We start from the raw sequence: 13,907 nt of genomic DNA on the forward strand, positions 1-13,907 counted from the left end.
ACTTCCAGGGTGGCGCATACTGGGAGAAGCGCACTTGCGGGGCCTCGGCATGGCACGGAGTTCGATATATCAAATATAGGGTGCACAGGAGTTCGATAAACGTAAACAAATTTCCTATACTTTTGCATGAGATTCCCAAAGGGATTCTACATCTGTTCGATATAGGCAATAATTCGATATATCCGGGTTCTATATATCCGGGATTGACTGTAGACCAAAGACAGAAAATGGGGGAGGATGCTTTGGCACCCCACAGATTGCTGCTTAAATGCAGTTCACATTTTCCAGGCACCCAGCTAGGGAATCTGATCTCTGGTTGAGCTTCCAATGGGCCGCTAGCGTCTTCTTAGGCTCCGCCCTCCCCACGTGACCGCGCACACCGCACAGACACACACACACACGGGCAAGGAGGAACTTGGCGTCTTTCAGTCGCGAACTGTTGGTTTTCCGCGGGCCGACCAGGCCCAAAGGTCGTTGCTGCTGTGTGGTGATCGTGATCGATGGGGACGCGAGCGCTGACCGCTCACACCGGTGATTTCATCAGGGACGAATCAGCCGTGTCGCCCCTCCGCTTTTTCGGCTCCTCAGGGCGCACGCGGGCAATGAGTTTGCGGCGCCGTCGCCCCCGCCGTCGTCGCCACAGGGTCTATTCCGTCGGTGCACGCGCAGTCCGGGAGAAACGACGCACTCAGCCTCCCCGGCGAAGGGGATTAGACGCCTCTGTGTACGCCGACGCCGTCGCCAGTAGCTGCCCCACGCAGTGTCTCTTTTGTCTCCTCCGAACAGCAGCGCTTTCGGCCGCATACCTGATGGCGCCTGACTGGCTCGCCTGTTTCCGCTGGCTGGGCCTCGAATCATTACTGTCCGTCCGCCGCCAAGAAGACGTCACGAAGTGGTTGCAGCTGATCGGTGCACCACGAATGAACGTCAGCGTCCGAGTCCTTGTGCTCGACCGGTCGGCCAGGAAGCCCTGCACATCTTGCAGGGGTCCTCGAAACAGAGCATTAATGATCAGGCCTACGCTAAGCCCATACCTCCAGCAGGGCAGCACACGGCCAACCTCAGAGTACTGCCAGGTTTTCGGATAAGGTTAAAACAAAGGTTGTAAATTTCGGTACGCAACACAGCCTTCGCCTCGAAAGCGCATGCCTGAAAAGCTGGCCTATCGGACCTAGTTGAGCCAATTTTGTGTTTTCTTTTGTACTGGAAGACACTCGCTTCCGAATTTTGAACAAAGAAAACCGCTCTAACTAGACGACAAAAGGAACAAAACGGTGACGCTTCAGAGATGCAAATGCGGAGAAAACAATCCAAAGTGTGTTGCTCGGGAACATTAGGCACTTCCAATAGGGCCACGGAGAAAACACGTGCTGTGGCCCTCGCGTTTCAGTTTTCTCGCCCTCTTTGTAGTGGAGTTCAACTCATAATTACCACTAGAATTACGAACGTGCTTACTTCCCTTCATTTGCATGACCGCATAGTGCCGTCACCTTTGCTCAACCTGCCAAAGCTTCCCTCGATATCGCAGCCCAACTCGCATTAATCTGTCTAATCCTTAAATAAAGAGACTCCAGGCGCTTATGCCAGTGTCCTACAATGGCCCGTCTTTCCAGCATTTCCGCGTGACAGCGGGCGCTGCTATACATAAGCACTACCTGTGCATTGTCAAACCATTAGCATTAAAAGAAATGCAAGACCACTGCTGCAAAAGTTAATGACCATACCAAAAAACTACACATACTCAAAACTTCTTCGGCAGCAGCAAAAAAAGAAAAAGCAAACAGCAGAAACTCATTCTCGGAATCCGCTAACTACCCCCGTCGCGACACGAAGGGTCCTATTCAGCCGCGCTCGGCGCGGTCGCAGACTGACAGTAGTCTCGGCAGACGACGCCCGGCAAAAGCCGAAGGGCTTAAGTGCGCGTTTACCTCTTGGGGCTCCAGACGCCACGCGACATTGATTTGATCCGTACCCCGGCCGCCCGCCTCCAACAATGTGAGAGGGGGACGATCGAGCATGAAAGAAATGCATCTCTGTACTCCTCTCTCGATGCAAGAATTTCCCTCGACTGGAACGCGTTCTGCGGCGTTCTTTCGTGTGGTAGCTGTGCGTACCCTTGTGTGTCCCGCTGCAAGTTTCACGCGTCCTACAAAAACTACCGCAGGGTCGCCACGATGGGTCGGGTGGCCTTCGTTTTATCTGAGCCCTTCCTGTCAGTCTTGCCTTTGTGCGGTGTCTATTGCACCTGGCGTGCCGCGGTGACCGCCTCGGCCCATTACACTGTTGGCCGGCCTTTAGCTTTACAGTGTCCTCGGCCTTTACTTTGTCTGTTCTCTGGAGAGCACCCTTTCGCTTGGCTCTCCCTGCGCGCGGCCGCCTTCTGAAAACTGCCTTAGCAGATCGGCCCTGCGCGCCTCCCTTTCTCGCGGTGTCCTCACTCTCCGCATCTTCTCTGTGACGCAGCACCGAGCCGCATTTACCCCTTGATTTTGACCAATGGGCTCGTGCTTTCGGCGAGTCACTGCTTGTCGTAGTATCTGACTGTCTCATAGGCACTTTCCTCTCTCCTGAGCATAATGTGCTCTCTCGAGGCTTCCTGTTCGAGCCTACGACACTAACGCTCTGGCCTGCAACTTGACCTGAACCACGCTGTTCGCCTAACGTAGCGTTTTTATCCTGTGTGCTACACTCTCGATCGCAGCAATCAACCTCACTTATCAACAGAGCATCTGCCTCAGGGTTAGAGACGGCCGCCTTCTTCCCGGAAAGTGCACGCTCCTCTAGACTCAAAACCGCCGAGCTGCACCTTTCCTTATTCCTAGCAGTGCCTACATTATCCCCCGAGCCCTCACGGCTTGCGGATCTGCACTTTTTCTCATTGGTAGCCTGAGTGCCTTCACAATCCCCCGAGCCCTCGCGGCTGGTGGATCTGCACTTTTCTTCATTTCTAGCCTCAGTGCATACACTATCCCCCGAGCCCTCGCGGCTTGCGGATCTGCACTGTTCTCTAGATTTTTGACCTATATCATCGGTCGCTGCTGCTGAAGTAGCCTTTTTTTCTAGAGCCAAATCTGCCCTATCCCGGCACTTCTGAGCAGCTGCCGTGTCTTCCGGCGACTGAGCGAAGCTTCTACGTCGGTCGCTGACACTGTCGTGGTGTAGCTTACCACCGTCAATTTCGCTTTTGAGATCGACCTCTGCGGGAATTCCAAAGTGCATGAAAAGCGCACTTTTAGTGTTTGCATAATTTTCCGCCTCCTCGCCCGACAGGCGCGCTAGTACGTTGGCGACTTCACACGGGAGTAAAGCTAGCAGCATAACTGACCAATAACCCCGGTCTACCTGCTCCTCCGTACAATTGCCTTCAAAATTTTGAAGAAAAGTCCTGATTTCATCGCCTGTTCTTAAAACACTTAACCTAGATCGAATTGTTTTCATTCTTACGAGGTTAAGTTGACGTGTGATTTCCCGCAGCTCTCTTTCCCGCTCTTGTCGAGCTACTTCATCCCACTCTCGCATCTTTTGATCGAGCCGTTTTTTCTCGATCTCCATTTGCTCTTCACGCTTCCTCTTTTCTTCAACCTCTCGCTTCTTTTGTTCCCGTGCCTTCTCTAATTCCTCCCGAATGTACTCCCAACATCCGACTATCTCCTCCGCGTTTTCACCGCTTGCCTCAATTGCCTCAATTAAGAGCGATTTCCTACGGATATGCCCACAATCAATGCCCAATTTCCCGCATGCAAAAACTAGATCCGGTTTGCGCAGCTTTTTCCAGTCCATGTCTGCTCCCAGGCGACGGCTAGTCTCTACACTACGTTTTCAGAGAAGATTCCCAGGCAATCTCTGGAGCCACATTCCATTACCTAAGTTTGCAAATCCCAAAGATCTACAACCTGGCAAAACTCAAAAGAGACAAGACCGTGCACTTACCCATACCGGAGCCAGGACGCTGGGCAGACCACCATACCGCTGCCATCCAGTTGATATGTTAGGGGCAGCAGCATCCCACCGCTGCCACCAGTTGATGCGCTTGGGGATCGGGACCAGGGGCTTTACCGCATGAGGACGAAGCAGCCAGACTACGGAGGGAAGCCTTCGGGAGGAATAGCAAGCTTGAAGGTTTATTTTACATATTTATAAAACAGCAAGTAGACCAAAGTCAGAAAATAGGGGAGGATGCTCTGGCACCCCACAGATTGCTGCTTAAATGCAGTTCACATTCCCCAGGCACCCAGCTAGGGAATCTGATCTCTGGTTGAGCGTCCAATGGGCCGCTAGCGTCTTCTTAGGCTCCGCCCTCCCCACGTGACCGCGCACACAGCACAGACACACACACACGGGCAAGGAGGAACTTGGCGTCTCTCAGTCGCGAACTGTTGGTTTCCCGCGGGCCGACCAGGCCCAAAGGTCGTTGCTGCTGTGTGGTGATCCTTATCGATGGGGACGCGAGCGCTGACCGCTTACACCGGTGACCTCTTCAGGGACGAATCAGCCGTGTCGCCCCTCCGCTTTTTCGGCTCCTCAGGGCGCACGCGGGCAATGAGTTTGCGGCGCCGTCGCCCCCGCCGTCGTCGCCACAGGGTCTCTTCCGTCGATCCACGGGCAGTCCGGGAGAAGCGCCGCACTCAGCCTCCCCGGCGAAAGGGATTAGACGCCTTTGTGTACGCCGACGCCGTCGCCAGTAGCTTCCCCACGCAGTGTCTCTTTTGTCTCCTCCGAACAGCAGCGCTTTCGGCCGCATACCTGTAGGCGCCTGACTGGTTCGCCTGTTTCCGCTGGCTGGGCCTCGAATCATTGCAGCATGGAGAACACCACTATCCAAAGCCGGGGTTTGTAGTGATTTCGGCGTTTTTTTTTTTTGAAAAGGCGGTCATGTATCTCCCACGATCGAAATTCTCGAAGTCTTCTAACTAATCGTTGAACCACATCTAGAAGATTCACCCATCCTATGCTGCCCGGAAGGGGTTGATAGAAGCCACACCAAATGCTTAACACACCTCATTTCTGAGACGTTTCTCCGAATTCTTCTCGTCAACTAAACAAAGAAATTGACAAACCGAAATGACAAGCCCTCTGGTTTCATCCACAAGCAAACGCGAAAGCATTTAAGGCTGTAACTGACATCCCTTGAACTGCGAGCCGCACGACAATGTTGTATAGGTCATTACAAGCAGCGCCTGTTATTGTTTTCAGTCCTTCTAAGTATGTGAAACGATATAGGAGTTCCAAAGACCAACGGATCTTTCTGATCTGGTGTGTTTCACGCAGTGAGAACAGATGGCACAGTTACCTCGAATGTTTTTAAACGGCAAGAGACTATTGTTTTGTTCATACATTTCCAAGTATCGAAAGAGACTATGGCAGCCCTGAAGATGAAAATAAATGTTTTCCTAACCGTGGCTTCGCCCTGTAATATCTTGCCTCACTTTTATTCCTGTTAGTCGCAAATGCTACAACCCTATTCGCTAATACTATGCGCCATCATTGCATGCCCACTTCAATGTTTTGAGATCCATTTACTAGTTCCCTGCTTTGCGTGCCGATAGGTGTGGCTGCATAACATATGGTTGTCAAGTTCTTGTTCAGTACTCGGAGCAGCCGTTCAGCAATATGTGCAAAGTAACCGAACCAGCCCCCGGAGAGTTGCGGCGATAGGTAGCAACCATAAGAAAGAGCGCGCGCGTCGTGTGCTCCGAGTTCCTCCACAGCGCCTGCCAGACATGAGAGGAGGCAAGAGAGGAGGCGCTAAGCCCTTCCAACCGGGTCGGGCAGAGCCAACCCACCCCCTGCAGTCGGGCTGGCCCAGCTCGACTCGACGGTCCCTTAGCTCGACCCCCTAGCGTATACATGAGCGCGACAACCGGTTCTCGGCCCGACAGCCTACTTAACCCGACTTTTGTCGGGCTCATGTAAACGCCCAGTAGTCGAGGGCTCCGGAAATTTCGGACAACCGGGGGTTCTTTAAACTGCACTGACGTCGCACAGCACACAGGCCTCTAGAATTCCGCCTAATCGAATTTCGGGCGCCGCGGCCGGGATCGACCCGGCGTCTTACTGGCCAGCAGCCGAGCGCCGTAACTACTGAGCCACCGCGGCGGGGCGATAATGGCGTGGATACGTCGTCCCAATGATTGAAGTGGTCAACAGGTAATCGAAATACGTATGTGCGGCGTACAGTGTGAGGAGGTTGATGCAGTGAGCTGCAGAATTTTCCAAGAAAAAGAGACTAACAAAACGCAGGCGGTACCAACTGACATATTGCTTTCTGCTTTATGAGATGAGATTTTGAGATCGTAGGAATAGTGAGGATCAAACTAACCATACGCAGTGAATTTGAAGCTGCTGCGCGTTATTCTTGAGCAAGGCTTAATGAGCATCGCAGGTGGGTGATTCAAAATTCTGTTTTAACCTTAAAAGGACTTTTTATGGAAGTAATTTGATGTGCTTCTGACCATGACGTGGGGGTAATTTTAGGCATCTTAGTATTTCGTGGGGCATTAAGGTGCGGCCAATTATGTGCGAGTTCAAGGACAGGTTACTTGACAAGATGACGCCCATGTAATTAATGGGAAGCTGAAGTGTCTCGTAATTTATAAAGCCGCGATTGTCCGCACTTCGGCATTTTATAATCTACTAGAATATGATTATTTCCTTTCTGCCCTCCTGGGAGCTTCGAAATTTCGGAATAAAATTGCGCTGCTGCCCTGTCGGCTGTCGGAAACCCGCTAGGCGACGCCAGCACTAAAGTCCATCGGTTCTGCGCGTGCGCCAGCAGCGCTCGGTTCTGTGCGTGTGACGCTCATTCAACTCCAGGATCTGCTGGAACCCACTCCGTTTTACCGTGGCAGCGGTTAACGCCACGCATGAAGGAAGTTAAGCTAAAGAGGGGCTCTCGCTATCTCAGCTGCATGACGAAAAGTGTGCCGCAATTCACGTGTTTCAGCAGGGATTACTCGGAGTCTTTGGCCCATGGTACAGTCACTAGTAACGTTGGGCGCGGCGGCGTCGTCTGCATCATCAACGCGTCCGCCAGTGGGCGGCGTCCCGGCCAGACGCGAGATTGTCTGCTGCGGATGCCCAAGTGTAGTGAGTCGACGGCCAGCTAAGAATGTCAGCCTTCATTTCCGGCTTCGAAAAATGTGACATAACAGCCTTTCCAAAATTCTTCCCTTCCTCCATGATGCCACGTATTCCGCTTATGTGGCATCGTTGCCGTTGCCATTTTAACTCTTGACGTCACCAAAATGCGTTACGTTGATTGAGCAGAATTTAGCGGACGTCACGCATGCCGTCTTGACAAAGCGGCACGCTTGCTGGCAAATTGCCAATCACTGATTGGTCCGAAGACAATGACAGTCATGAAGTCAAAATATTGATGTGGCCTTAAACATCCCTAATCCGTCATATAAAGACCCGAGTCGAAGCAGAAATAACTGAAAAGGCGACCACGATGCGACCACCATCGCTTCCCTCTTGCCCCTCGGTAGTTGAAATGGGTCCTCAGTTGGGCATTTCCGTCCCCGTGCTTGGCCAGCATAAGGCGCTACTTTTTCGCTGACATATGCTTGGCTTCTGATCTCACGCAAAAGTTATTACAGGCGAACGTACGTGGTAAGTGTCGTCTGATGCACGACGTTTGACATCGTTTTCTTTTCAGCCTCATCTCTATCGTTTCCCACTGTTTTTGAGGCGTACTGCGATCTTAAAGGAGACATGCGGACTCGGGAAAATTCGATGTGCCTCGCGTATCAGAAACCGGCCACAACAACGAAGTTACTAGTTACGACAACTAACAATGAACGCCAGCACAGCGCGTGCCCTCTGCTACTCATGGGAACGCTGGAGTAAAGTCCCGCCCGCTAATGATGCTACCGGCTGTAAACGCTGTGCAGAGGCTTCATGTTGCAGCAGACACCACTCCTGACTTCTTGGCTCTCGTGGCCAATCGAGGCGACAGCCAAAGCCACTGTATGGGTGAGGCTTAGGCAAAACATTTCTCTAGAATGAAAAGTGTTTTTTTTTTAGTCTTTTCTTATTCGTGAATATTAACAACGTTCCAGAGCGGAAAACATGTCAGATAGCAGCTCTCCCTTTATTTCTTTATCCAAGACCATTTCAACGCACCTAAATCAGTGCACAGATTTCACACGGACATTTTCTACTGCGTGCGTGTGCCGAAGTGGAACAGGACTGCGGCTGAAGGAACACAGCAGTGACAAATCGTAACATGCGAACGAGTCACGCAAATGCTTCCCGAATGAGCACAGCTTCCAAAAATGCGGTCATGAACACGGGAAAACACAACACAGCAAAGCCACAGTCTGCCAGCTGCAGCAAGCAGCCAAATGCTGTTCACCTCACCGACACTCATGAGACGCTCGACAAGGTTGGTATGGTTGTATGATGGAGGCTGCTTCGAGGACGAGGTTGATATCGTGTACTAGACATAGTCATTCCACTGAGTGTGCGGAAAAAGAGCCAACAACGCAGAAGAAGCACTGTTTATGCACTGCCGTTTCTCCACTGTACAAAAAACTTCAACCTTAGCTCTACGTGTTCATGCCGCTGCTGTATTATAACATGTTTTAATGAGCTTTCTACTCAAAGCAGAGCTTGAGCGAATGCTACGAACGCCGCCGAGCTCGTCGGCAAGGCCGGGACGCCCATCGATGAAAGCCAGCTTACCGCCAACGAAGTCGCCATTCCGCACGTGATCCAATCGACGATGCATTCACTCTTCGTAATCAACAAAGGCTGTGCGCCTACTTACGACTTCTAGGACCCTCCGGAACTACCATAATTTCTTTAGTGAAAAAAGAGAAATGATATTTTACTTTTTCAAATTTAATTTTTTACCGCTTCAATGATCAACCACTGTTCATCTTATATAATTTGTTCCAGCAGCAGATTTATTTAAGGACTCTTTCTATGCTGCCCAATACTGTCGTCAATTATACGTTTTTTATTATAAAATGAGGCAATAATTTTAAGAATCCGTTTTCACAAAACTTTAATGCGTAGATACTTTACACGCAAGCCTTTTCCGTCGATCACTGCTTGACTCCGCCGATGCATGGATTCCAAGAAGCTGCCCGTGAGCGCCTAGCCTATGTTTCCCCACTTTTGCAACAGCTTCTCAACTTTTGCTCGGTACTTCCGGCTTTTTTCCCTCGGACGATGCGCGATGCTTATCCAACGAGTTTCAATTGAAATAATCTCAGTAGACTAGCTCAGCCACTCCTTAAGCTCCACTGTCCTCTTCACAGAATTTTTCAACTTTTTAAAGAATGCCTTGACCAACGTCTTCGCTCAGGGTAAGTTGGTTTCGGTTAAGGAGACAAATTGCACGAGCGGAGAATCAGCCTCGTCCAATTACGATACTGTCTCTGTGGTTTAACTTTGGATGTTGATAAGAAGATCCATGTAAAATGCCTTTCGGGCGGCTTATGCAGTGACTCCCATCGTTCCCACCCGACACGATCTTCGATTCGTCTAATGAAAGCACTCTCTTCCATTCGTCCTGTATTCACACTAGGTGTTACTTTAAGTGCATCATCCTGAAAACGCAATTCGTTTCACACGTGTGCGGGGTTTGAGTTGGGATCATGTCCATTAGTTTAGCACATTGTGCATCAAGTCTGAGAGTCCATGGAGTCACTGTAGAGCCTGGTAACACAGCCAAATCTTCGGAAATGTCGATTACGGTATGTCTAGAGTTCTTTACACTCGCGCGAACAATGTCTTTCTCGAAAGCTTGGTCGGTTGTTCTGGCGTGCCTCCGGCGAAGCTGGAACAGCCAGATCTCCTATGAACATATGCCGCTTCAAAGGTTTCCAAGGTGTGGTCTGTGTGATCGAAATCCAATGAAAGCTGATAGTGCTTCATCCCCCAGTAGTGTCCACAAAATACTGCCATATGAACAGTCTTGATTGCGTTATGCTAGCCTGACTGCATATAAAAGTATGCAGTGAAACATGTAACAGCAGAATACGTCACCTCAGTTGTAGAGCACGTCAATAACAGCTTAACAGATGGAAAATTGACGCATAGGGAAGTGCCTGTGAAAGGACAAGAATGAAAACAAACTGCAGGCAGACAGTTACTCTCCCAGAAGCTCCTGGCGGAAAAAGAGGGCATTATTGCATTATACTACACTAAGAAATAGCAAATAAGCGTTTAATATTGACGATATTTTGACTTCATGGAAAAGAAATTGAAAATATCATTTCATTTTGTTTCCTAGAGTGTAACTCTGACCAGCGCAGGTGTAAAGTCAGTAGCCCTTGCATCATTTTACCTCGCAGGTTTCTTGGAGTCCTCCATCCGCCCAGATAATGAGGCGCAACTCACGCAGCAACCGCGGTCGCTTCCAGGGCAGTCAAAGGAGTGCGGCGGTCCACCAGAGCCGGAGCGGCAGCGATATGAGCTTCCGCCCAGACAACGACGCCGTTCGCAAGTCGCTCATTATTGAGCTGAAGCTGCAGGGCCTCTCTGTGGTTGACACCCCGAACGAAGACCCTGGCGACCAAAAGGTCGCCGAGCAGCAACGACCCGACACCGGCGAAGATGTCAAATCGACGATCTCCCAGCCCACTTCGGTGGCCCCCATGGAACTCTGCAGCTGCCGTGGTCAAGAGGACCTCCAGGCGCAAGTCCCGCCGCGCTGTTCCCGCTCCGGGCAAGGCACCACTGATGCCACAGCGCAGGTATGCAGTGGCTCAATGCTTCGTGCTTCAAGTTACCTATGCACAGAGCCGTTCGTACTCGCGAATCAGAGCTGCGTTAATTCTCAGTGCTATAGTTTTAGCGTTATATTGTTCTTTATGTTTCCCGAAAGCCTTCATACGCAGTTGCTGCTGCAAACTAAACTCCGAAAAAGTCACCTGCTCTCTAAAATCCGACCAGTGAGTTTTCTTGCAGTTCGGGTGAAGGAGAATACCGGGACTGCCAGACACTTATTTGTAGGTTATATAAGCATGTTTTAATGGGGTCTTTTTTTTATGGAGCATGAAAAAGGTATGGTTATGTTTCATTCGTTAAGCAAATATCCATTATGCTTCGTTAATTTGTGCCCCTTAGTTACGTCGGACAATAACCGTCATATTTGATCTCATTCGTACTTTCTCGTTAATGGTTATTCTAATGGAGCCTCTGCGAAGGTACATCTTCAGAAGGTGTTTTTCGGTAGCGGAAATGGTTATGAAAAGAAAGATGGCTAGAACACGCATTAATGAATGTTTGATGCTTTAAAATCGAATTGCTTTATGTGAAAGAAGTCAAGGTGCAAGACTAAACAGAGACTTCATGTACTGATAATTCACAGGTGCAAGAAAGGGGGTAAGGTGGGTGTAATCGACCACTTCGAGGAGCGTGGCACCGCGTGGTTGCGCAGTCAAGGTGCACTTCACGATTAGTGAAGAGCACCTTGAATTAGTGAATTAGTTCTACGGGCATGCTGCAACTCGTACTTTACAAACTGTCTGGCTGGTCAGCGTTTTCTGTAAAAGTGATTTCCACCAAAGGTACCCGGTTAATAATGCCTACTAGTAAGGATCTTAGGGACTAAAGTTTGTCGCATGACAGCCCTTGCAGGAGACAATAACAGTTAGTAAAGCTGGCGGGAACAGCTTCCCGGCTTGGGTTCATTAAGCCACACTGCAGGTGTGCTTACGTGTGATTGCCTGGGAATACAGTAATTTTTGAGCAGCTACCGCACGACAGATCGCAAACACATGGTCACGCCTCGGCATTTTACTTGTCCCATTCGTTCTAAAGATGCTGTGGAAGGGTTTATGTGTTCAAGGAGTCTGAACCTCCGCACATATTTGGTACTAGAATGGCAAGACGGCACAATTAGACCCCGGATGCCATATCCAGCTGTGTTTCACACAAACGAAGAATTCGAATGCCTTTTTGCACGAACCGTGAACTGAAGTGGCGCTTGAAATAGGGCCTTTTTGGATGCTGGTTCAATTTGCCGGATGCCGGTAGCTTTGTTTCGTAAAATGGTGCAGTGCACCCTTAACTGAACATTGAAAATTCTACCAGAATTTCTGGTATGTCGCCTGGGCTAACAAATGTAGTCAGACAGCTTGAGGAGGCCCAGGCGACCATTACAACCCAGCACAGACAAGAGCTCCAAAAAACGAAAACATGAAAATCTGTTGCTTTAAAAGAAAGCGGCAAAAATTACAAAAGAAAAAGAGCAAAATAGTACGTGATCACTGCAACGGTTTACAATGAAAAGACATCACTCTGAGGAAACAAAGAAAAAAATGCAAAAACTAGAATCAAATGACTGACTATAAAATGCGCTGAAAAAATTACTTTTTTCTGTATACGGTGAGCGGTCAAAGCGAGTACAGACGGACGCGATTGACTGGCATGTTTTGTTTTTCTGTCGCATAACTCGTTGGTATCATGCGCTGTACTCGGGTGCGAACTTTCCTGGTGTGAAATGAAACGTGACATGAGAAACCTGCGGAGACGAAAAAATGTGCCACAACGCTTTACGACTTTTTTCGCTCATTTTGTGAGACTGTAGAGAGATGAAGTTCCTAAATGTAGAAACTCCTGCGCGTCACAGCGTTGCTCGCTGGATTAGGTGAGGGCAGTTCAGGTCATAGACTCTGCATTGCCCGTCGATAATCTTATAAGTGGTGTACGGTATACCTTCTGGATGAAGGGAGTCTCCCCGTAGAGCTTGTCCTCTCGAAACAAATATCTGTTGAACACAGCATTCCTTTAAGAATCTGGTCGCAACACGCAATTTGTCAAAGAAATCGCTAAACTTCTACGGGGCATTCGCAGGGAACGAGCCTTGATGACCATCACGGAGCCGCCGCCGTACGCGAGCACCCAGTTCCCAAAGTGGTACTGCACATCCGCGCCACGCATTACGCCAGCAACCCTTTTGGCGGCCACCATGCCGGGTAGCAAGGCAGCTCAGCAGCCTCCGGCGAGTTGAAGACTGCGGTGTCAACGTGGAGCGCGCGCGCGGCTCGCTATAATTGCCTAAATGCGTTTTTTTTCCACTTGCCTGCCTTTTGTCATTTTCTGGGAATACTACCTCTTAAACCGCACTTTTTGCGTATAAATGCCTAAATCCGCCATTTGGGTGCTCGGTGCCGTTTTTCAGTTTTGAGACATCTAAGTATGGTGAAAGGCGCGCGCCAATACACGCACAAAAGGCGCGGGTTTCGCCAAACGTTTTTCTCGGAGTGTAGCTGGCGCAACCAAAGAGGTTATATAACCTACATGAGTGTAACCCGACTCCCGAACCGGCGCTGTCCAGCCGGGGACCACCACCTCAATGCGCTCCGTCCAGCCGGAGACCGTCGCCTCAACGCGCGCAAGACTCGTACGCTCGTGCGCTCACCGCGCACTGATCGCTCGGTCGACTCTCGGCCGCCTAGCCCTCCGCAAAGAATAGCTGTTTCTTTGCCTACCACTTACAGAACACGCGACACTGACTTGAGCGGGGCTCACAACCTTTGCTTCGTCAGAGCTGTCCATTTCATTTCGTATTGACATGCCGAAAGAAAAGTCATCGAGAGGCGCTTGTTGCAGGCAGTGGATTTCGCAGTTTGGAGATATGCGAAACTTCAGTATCAAGTGAGAAGCGACGCCATGCAGCGCAACACTTCGCTACCAACAAGCATATTGCAAACCTGAAGCGAACGAAAGACGGGACATCGCAGCTTCTACTGGCAGAGGCTTTCAGCGGTAGTTCGAGAGTGAAGGAATCTTCATTTGTCAAGAAGTTGTGTCAAGCATTTTTGGAGGCAGATATCCCTTTGTGGAAACTGACAGTGATCTTCGGAGCTTTCTGGAAAAGTACACCAAGCAGCATGTTCCAGATGAATCAACGCTTCGAAAGAGATACGTGAAAGAGTGCTACGAGGATA

General features: G+C 50.0%; 1 protein-coding gene across 1 annotated transcript; it reads left to right on the forward strand.

Moving 5' to 3' along the window:
- The first annotated feature begins 10,310 nt into the window (after positions 1-10,310).
- LOC149354715 (uncharacterized) lies at positions 10,311-12,954 on the forward strand. Its single transcript, XM_089577542.1, has 2 exons — positions 10,311-10,706; positions 12,811-12,954. The coding sequence occupies exons 1-2, from the start codon at positions 10,335-10,337 to the stop codon at positions 12,934-12,936; spliced, it is 498 nt and encodes a 165-aa protein (XP_089433668.1). The 5' UTR covers positions 10,311-10,334; the 3' UTR covers positions 12,937-12,954.
- The last annotated feature ends 953 nt before the right edge of the window (positions 12,955-13,907 follow it).

This window comes from Amblyomma mixtum, chromosome 3 (genome assembly GCF_055824585.1).
Source record: "Amblyomma mixtum isolate Tamu chromosome 3, ASM5582458v1, whole genome shotgun sequence".
Classification (NCBI taxonomy): Eukaryota; Metazoa; Arthropoda; class Arachnida; order Ixodida; family Ixodidae; genus Amblyomma; species Amblyomma mixtum.